The sequence below is a fragment of the Centruroides sculpturatus genome, unplaced genomic scaffold (assembly GCF_000671375.1).
Source record: "Centruroides sculpturatus isolate CEXI.00-Female unplaced genomic scaffold, Cexi_2.0 scaffold647, whole genome shotgun sequence".
Taxonomy (NCBI): domain Eukaryota; kingdom Metazoa; phylum Arthropoda; class Arachnida; order Scorpiones; family Buthidae; genus Centruroides; species Centruroides sculpturatus.
The window spans coordinates 34446-42882 of NW_019385034.1; the positions used below are offsets into that span (position 1 = coordinate 34446).

The 8437-nt window shown below is 33.2% G+C and overlaps 1 protein-coding gene across 1 annotated transcript in view; it reads left to right on the top strand.

The window, feature by feature from the left end:
- The window catches only part of LOC111633704 (dynein heavy chain 8, axonemal-like), a gene marked incomplete at its 5' end in the record, with an annotated part of 140367 nt that overhangs the window by 34421 nt on the left and 97509 nt on the right, over positions 1-8437 (top strand). Inside the window, one exon of the mRNA XM_023378317.1 lies at positions 907-1122. Within this exon, the coding sequence (XP_023234085.1) occupies positions 907-1122 (216 nt within the window). The remainder of the gene's footprint in view (positions 1-906; positions 1123-8437) is intronic.

Below are 8437 nucleotides of genomic sequence, written 5' to 3' on the forward strand. Positions count from 1 at the left end.
AAAATAAACCCAGTCCAGGAACAAAAATGCATAAAATACAGCATAAATGTGGATGGAAACAGAAAATGTAATAATATTTCCTGAAATTTCTGTTTTAATCAAACCCAAAATAAAGTAGAAGTTTTTTTTTATTATTATTATTAAATGTTTAAAAAATTTTCTTTCAAAGTATAGTCAATAGAAGAGATATCATAATGGCATTCATTCTAGTTATGAGATTCTATCTCAATAAAAATGGCTCAAACTTTTAACTGGCATTTGTAGAAACCATATGTTTCAATCTAAATTTGATGTAGGGTTTAATGTACAGGTACGTATTAAAAATTCTTTATTACTAGTTTACTAGTTTTTAACATATTTTACTTTGTTATTTGATATTAGGCTTTTGTTGATCATACTAATTGTAATTTGTGTATTGACATATTGTAAGCTCTAAATCACACTTTATATATTCAAAACAGTTTATGAACTGGGAATTGTCATTTTTATTCACTTTCATCATCCAGAATACATTCCACGACAATCTGATCTCTCCTTTTAGCTACTCAATTCTCAAAAATTTACAAATTTCCTTAAAACATGAAAAAATATATATTTGATTAAAAATTAAAAATACTTTTTATTTCCTAGTTCTGTTATATATAATAGAGAGAAAGTATAGCAATTGGTCAAAAAATGACCCTAAAGATTTTTACATTTTTGGACTCTGGACTTTGAAATGCCAAGAAATGCAAAAATATGTCAGGGTTTTTTTGTGTGTGTTTGTTTGCCCATTTTCTGTGACATTATATAAAATCTATTTTAATTTTAACAGATGATTAATAGATGTATTTGATTGTATTTAAGTTACAATATCAGATTCGAAAAATTTATGATGATGATGACAAATATTTTTTTTTCATTTAGTTGCTGTGTAATGTCCAATTTTTATCTATGCTACAAAATTTTGACAAAGATCAGATTAATGGAGAAATAATTGAACTTATGGCACCTTATCTTGAAATGGAAGATTATAATTTAAATAATGCAACAAAAGTTTGTGGAAATGTAGCTGGTCTGCTTTCATGGACAATTGCAATGTGTGCTTTTTATGATGTCAATAAACACGTAATACCTTTAAAGGTAATTGATTTTATTTTAGTAATTTTTAATATTTAAATTATAATGAATGATCTCTAAGTGATTGCCCGAAGATGGCTTGTGGCTTGATTAAGCCATTTTTGTTTTTTTTTCTTTCTTCTCTCTTGACTCTATCAAAATGGGCTACTTTCAGTCTTTTGTGCATTTAGCTTTTTCAAATATTGGTTGGCCTCAGGCAGTACTTCCAAGAAGAAAGGGTTAACTGGAGAGTGTCAAGGAGGAAGGATCACATTTTAGTGTGCTAGTGGCAGAGGAAGGAGATAAGATGGGAAGTGATGAAGAAGGACTGAGAATCCATTGTGAGCAGACACAATGAACTTTTCATGAAAAAGATATTACCTGGGTTGATAGTTTTTCAAGTTTCATTTGAGAGTGTTAGTTTTTCTAAAAGAAAAGAAAACATGATTTTTTTCTCAACTTGGATCACTTACTAGTGAAGCCAACAGACATATACAAGCATACTAGGTGTAGCATGGATGAAGAAAAGCTTGAAGTACATACAACTGTTTTTAGAAAAAGAAAGGAAAGTAGAAGTACTGCCAACTGCTCTTTCTTCAATCCATCATAACTTTCTTGACCTTTTTACTAACCAGGTTATCTAATCCTTTGGGCCATAATAGATTTAAGCTTAAGTATAGATAATAGAAATACATTTAAGTTATATAGTTTTTCACTTTTCAAACTACTTTTTGTCTAAGTTGCACGCTAGTATGTAGTGTGCAATTTAGGCTCCACAATCAATCATCTTTTCTCAATAAGTTTGGCTTCAATATTGAAGAACTATACATCTTTGAAATTGGCATTTCAAGCTCTAAACATAAGTGAAAAAATTTTACTGATCAGTAAAGTAGTCTCTGAGATATCAGAGATTAAATATTTTGAACTTTGTTGTCCCCCATTGGACCCCAAGTGAGTCTTTCTCGAACTTTTAACAGCTTTGCTAAGTACGGCAAGTATGTCGCAAACTGCCCAAATTTGATTTCAATACACCAAGTAATAGCAGAGTAATATCAGCTTATAAAGTACTGTTAAACAAAGGACTTGGAGCCTCCACACGGTCAGCTCAGGCATTCAGCATGGTTTAGCCGTGTAGCATACGGTTTTCAGCAGTTCTGGTGGCTGTTTTTCAGGACTTTTAGGACGGTATCTGGGGTGTTTTACCCTACTGTCAGCTGTGCTTAGCAGGCAACCCAAGGAAGCGCCCGGTGTTTTTGTTTTCTAACTTCTTGGATTAGCCAATTGGCGTGATTAGCACCATTATGGCATGGGTGTGTTTGCTGGAAGTTCCAAGGACCTCGTTGGGTCTACATTAAATCCCTATAACAGGGAGACACCTCTGTTTGTATACAAAACTATGGATTGGATTCAGACTGTTTTTCCAGACTCATACATTTTGGTATTTGCTGTGAGTTCCCTTCTCATATGCCAAAGCAATCGAATGTGGATGTATTAGGAAGCCCTACCCATAGTGGATAGGTACAACCAAATGCAGATTATGTGGAAGAAGAACTTGTTTCTAAAATCAACTCCTGCTTAGAAACAATTATGACAAGAATTCCAAATAATACTAGTCAGAATGTCAAAAGCAATGAAAGAACTGTAATCTGTGATGCAGCAATAAGAAAGCATGCGGTGGCGAATCAATTGTTTGGCATCATTCTTGAAATGAGGCAAAAGGAAGCCAATGTGGTGCCTCAGATAACCCCTCAGCTGTATTCAGATGTGGTAAAGATAAACAACAAAAAGGCCAGCAGGGAAACTAGACTAATTAATGCAACAGAAGATAGACAAGACAGAGTGAGTGTTAATAAAGGAGATGCCCACTCACTCACTCACTCAATATATTTTATTGGTACATTAATTGTACACGCCCTGGTACCGCATGAAGCATTACCAGGGAACAAGTGGACAGTATACATTACAATACATTTTGATTAGGTAAATTACATAAAATTAACACTTGTAGGAAGTGTACAGAAAATAAAAACATTTAAGATATTTACAAAATATACATAGTTGATAAAAAGAGCAACATATATATTTAGAAGACACATGACAGTTTTTTCGCATGTAGTAGTTACCTTGTAAAGTCCAGGGGGTGAAGTAATGCCCCAACACAGAGCGTTAGCTGTAGATCTTGGTTTGGTTAACATAGTTAATTTGCTTAGCAAATTGTTTGAAGTTGTTGTATATCTCTCTGTTTAGCCAGATGTCCGATGGACTGCATAGCCATTCTATACCCTATTCTTCAATAAGTATCCTTAATTCATTTCTTTCGCGTTCTATATAGTGCTCAGGTCCATCTTGACACATTGCACATAGGGCAAAGACCAGAAGTCCTATTTGCGAACCTAACAAGGTAATTGGCAAACTTGCCATGCTTGGTGAATATTTGAGTAGTTGCATAATCAGGAGTATACCAGTCTATACTAATAAATTTGTCCAAGTCCGGAATAAACCTGTGGGTTATGTGCTGCATATCGTGACCCCATGTGGTTTGCCACTGTAGTAAAGTGTCTTTCCATAAAAGTTGCCGCAGTGTTTGTTGACTAATTTTGTTATATTCAGTATTCTTGCTATCTTTCGTGGTTGCGTACTTAGCCAGAGTATCCGCTCTCTCGTTGCCTTTCAGGCCCTGATGGGCTCTGACCCAGGAAATGTATATATTGCATTTTGATTTTTTAATCAAGTTTTTAACTTTTATGGCCAGTGGATGTAGTTTGTTGCTTCTGATTAGATTATATGCAGATAGAGAGTCGGTGTATATGTCGACAGCTACATTCTCATAGGTCTGGTTGACATAGTCGATTGCTTTCCCAATAGCAAATAGTTCAGCTTGAAATACAGTACACCTATCATCCAGCCAGAACGTCTGTTGAGAGATTTCTGTATTGTTGTTATATATTATAAAGCTGCATCCTACAGAGTTGTTAATACGAGACCTGTTCGTAAAAATATTGATGTTAGATGATTCACTAGTGTTGTCTATGTCAGTTGTACTATCATTGGGAGGGAGAGATTCACAAAATGGGATAGGCCATTCAATTTCATCATGATGTATTGTGCTTGTTGTAGTCTGGATGTTCTCACCCCACTTGATTAATTGGTACTTTTGCCTCTGAAGTCTATGGGTGGCTTCCGTGCAATCAACTGGAGACATCTGTTACTAACGGTTCAGAATGCCTTCGCTGTCAGGATAAGCGCACGTCTTTGTGATGATATCAGTTTGCGGTTTGTGTGTACCTTCCTTGTGGCCCCCAGGTGCCGCAGGCATAAATCATAATAGGCAAGTATATTCCATCGTAAATGATTGACATTGTGTTTGAAGTCAAGCTCCAGTTACTTTTTGCCACCTGGGCATATGACTGCAGGATAAGCTCGATGTGGTTCATTATATGTTCTATGTGTTTGACAATCCAAGTATACTATGAGATATTTGAGGGTCTCTTTTACTTTTATGGTTTTACCGTTCATCTTGAGGTGTGGTGATTAGCTTGTCTAGGTCTGTTGAAAACTATTCCGCTAGTTTTGTTGGGGTTAAATTTCAATTTGTGCTCCTCTCCCCAGCTATAGATATGTTGAAGCATAGTATTTCCTCTGTTCTTGAGGTCAGTTCTGGACCTACCTCCCATAAGCAGCATGACGTCGTCAGCATAAGCAAAGCATTTTGAATGTCCAAAATTTTTCTCTAAAAATGCATTAAAGGTCACATTCCAACAGCAGGGTCCACAAACAGACCCCTGTGGGCATTCTCTGGTAATGGTTTTGGTAACATGGTGCTGACCATAATGTAATGTAGCTCTGCGGTCCTTAAGATAGTCCTGTAAAAGGTTGAGAATGTTCCTTGGACACTTGATGTTGCACAATTGATAGGTTATGAGGGGCCACCATGCACTATTAAAAGCTGATATGTCCAGACTGACCCCTAAAACATATTTATGATCCTCCAGGAGATGCTGAATTTCCTTGACTACGCCATGAATGGCATCTTCCGCCGATTTTTGTGGACGGAAACCAAATTGAGATTCGCTAAGCCAATTGTTCTGCTTGACGAACCAAGTGAGCCTGTTCACAATCAGTTTCTCTAGAATCTTTCCCATAACTGATAATAACGATATTGGCCTGGTTTCTGAGTCAGAACCCGGTTTAGGGACCAGTATTACACAAGCAGTCTTCCACTCCTGCAGAAAGATTGCATGTTTAAGGCAGGCATTGTAAATTTTAAGAAGTTGTTGTGGTAATAGGGTCTAGAGGTTGGCTGTAATCTCATCGGGGCCAGGAAATTTGCCCCTGCCCAGGTTCCTGACAATACTATCAATCTCCCCTGTAGTAAATGATGGAACAGTGTTGTCTAGTGTATTGGTGTCTGTACACAGTTTCCTTTGCCATTCTGAGTCTTCTTCAGGGTTGTCATCTGGGCAGTAAATTTGTAGTTGGGTGTTCAGGGTCTGAATAAGAGATTTAGGTTCACTGTTGTCACTTGATGATGTCAAAATTTGAGTCTTCCCCAGCTTATTACTACACATACGTGTAATGTAGCCCCATGGATTTACAGATGCCCTGGTGNGGCACTGTCTTTCTCTCAACACATCATCTCCATACATGTACCACAATTTTTTCCTTGCTTGAACAGTATTTTGATTTTTCGGTAATAAAAAAGCAAAATATGTTGAAAATGATACTTTCAACCTTCCATGTTTGATGGGAACAAAAAATAAACAATTGCACAAAATCGAACAAAATTTTTTACAAATAAGCCTTAAAACGCTAGCTGTCAAAATATATAATGATAATACGGTTTAGAATGAAAATGGCAGGAAAAATACGACTAATCCATCTAGAGGTAAAAAAAACAAACTTACTTTCCGAACAACCTAATAGATTTATAATATAGTACAAATAGTCTAAAATAAAACATATCATTTTATAAAAAATAAATAAAACTGGTAATCTACTGACTATTTGATTATTAAAACATATTATAGGTCAATTGATCAATCAATAAAAGTGTAAGCAATGCATTCTAATATTTATGAAAATAATGAATTATGAAAATTATTTATTTATTTACAGAAAGATCAAAAGATAATCAAACTAATACAATTAATAATAAATTTATACACACACAATAATAAAATATTGTCTATACATAAATTTCATTTTATTTTTGTTAGAATAACAATGTTCAGGTACCATTTGAAAATAACCAAACTTTATATATACTGGATGTTCATCTAAACATCTGTCCAGGGCAAGAGAGATCTTTCCAGTATTACATGAATGTAAGCATGGGGTGCATGATTGTTCCAGTGCTGAAATAACCAATACTTAAATGTCTTTCCAGAGGCAAAACATTAATTAATTTAAAAGATAACATTAAGCAGTGTGTTCCACAAATAGATGATACCCTAAATAACATTTAAAAATCTTAAATGTGACAGTGGATGAACAGCTAATGACTTGCTATTGGCACAACTACAGCAGGTTTGATACCAGCACAATGGTGCACCACCTCATTCCCAGACAGGTATCATTCAACAGCTTGCAGAATGGTTTGGCAACCACTACATAGGACAACCTGGCCCTGTTCCATGACTGGGTTGTTCTATGTAGTGGTGTCCTGTTCTATGGCCGAAACACTCCCAGACTTGGACCCCTGTGGGTCTTTTCTGCAGAATTGCCTAAAAGCATTGGTAGAGCCCACAATCCTTCATGTCCTTCAATACGGAGACTGATCAAGTTGAAATGATTAGAATTAGAACAGAATTATTTTCAATGAATTGTAATTTGTAATTTATATATTTTAAGTTAAATATGTTTGAATAGATAAATTATCTTTACATAAGCCTGTATATTTAAAACTTACCTAAAATATTGAAAATTCAGGATCATCTTTCTTAATTTCTTTTATAAAATAATAAGAGTTTCCATTCTCTCTTCTTCTTGAATTAATTAACTGCACATACTCTAACTTTTCTACAAATTAGGTTTCACTTTCGCTACTTTCAAAACTTTACTTTAAACTTCACGTACCAAAAGCACATGCACAATTCCTTTTTGCTCCTTTGAAGTATAAACACTTATAAAAAGAGAATAATAGAAAAGAGAAGAAACACATTCTCACAAAATGTGAACAGCCGCAATGCTAAATCATCTTAAATTTATTCTCTTCAGTTATTTTAGCACTGTAATATTTGTGCACCACGTGCTTACACTCATGCAATAAAACTTTTGAGTGACATTTTATTTTTTAGCAATAAAACACATTAATATTTTATTTAGTATTTTTTATAAATGAAATTTGATTGTATCTTGTAGGTATATTTGTATTAAAGATGACTATGTAAATTAAATGACATTTAACAATACAAAATTTAATTTATACCAAAAATAAATATATTTGTATTATATTCAATATTATAATTGAAGTATGGATAATTCATATTTTTCAAATTTCCATAATTTTAATATGTAAAGTATTTTACATGAAAATTTCATTTTTTATTATTAATTTGTAATTGTTTAAAAAGCTACCCAATTTAATATAATCTATTATCTAATAAGTGTTAAGATTTAATTATAAACTTTTTAAATCAATACCCAAAAAAAGTTCAATCCAATAATATTTATTTTGACATTTTGTTCAGCAAGATTACAATGATGATTTTAACAATGCTTCATATATTTAACCTGTTGACATCCTTCTTTATTTATTAAAAAACTGATTTTGCATTCAAATTTTTAGAATAAGTGGCAATTCTAAATACATATTATATTTAATATATTTCAAACATTTCTTTAAAATGTAAGAGTTGAATTCTGTTAAGTTTCTATTTTTTAAATTGATTTTCAAAAAAGCAAAAAATTAATATGTCAATTTATAAATTTCTGTCTAGATTTTTAAATTATTTAATGATAAAATCAAATTACTCAATATATTTCAGAATAAATACAGTATTTGCATCATTTTGTTTACATTTTATGAAAGGAAGCAAATTTAAAAATCTGTATTTGAATATCCTACAATTTATCCAGCATCCAAATACAGGTAACCCCCGTATAACACGGTAGTTACGTTCCAAAAAATTGCCGTGTTATGCGAATCCGTGTTATACGAAACAAAGAACTAATACGAAAAGGAGGGTTAGGTTCCAAAAATTAAAAAACATGCTAGTATATTTTCATAATTAAGATAAATATCTTCATTAAAATTTTTTAAGTGATACATATTAATATAAATTAAACAATGTTTTCTTCGTCATCACTAAAAACACTATTAATTAACCGAGAGCGTTTT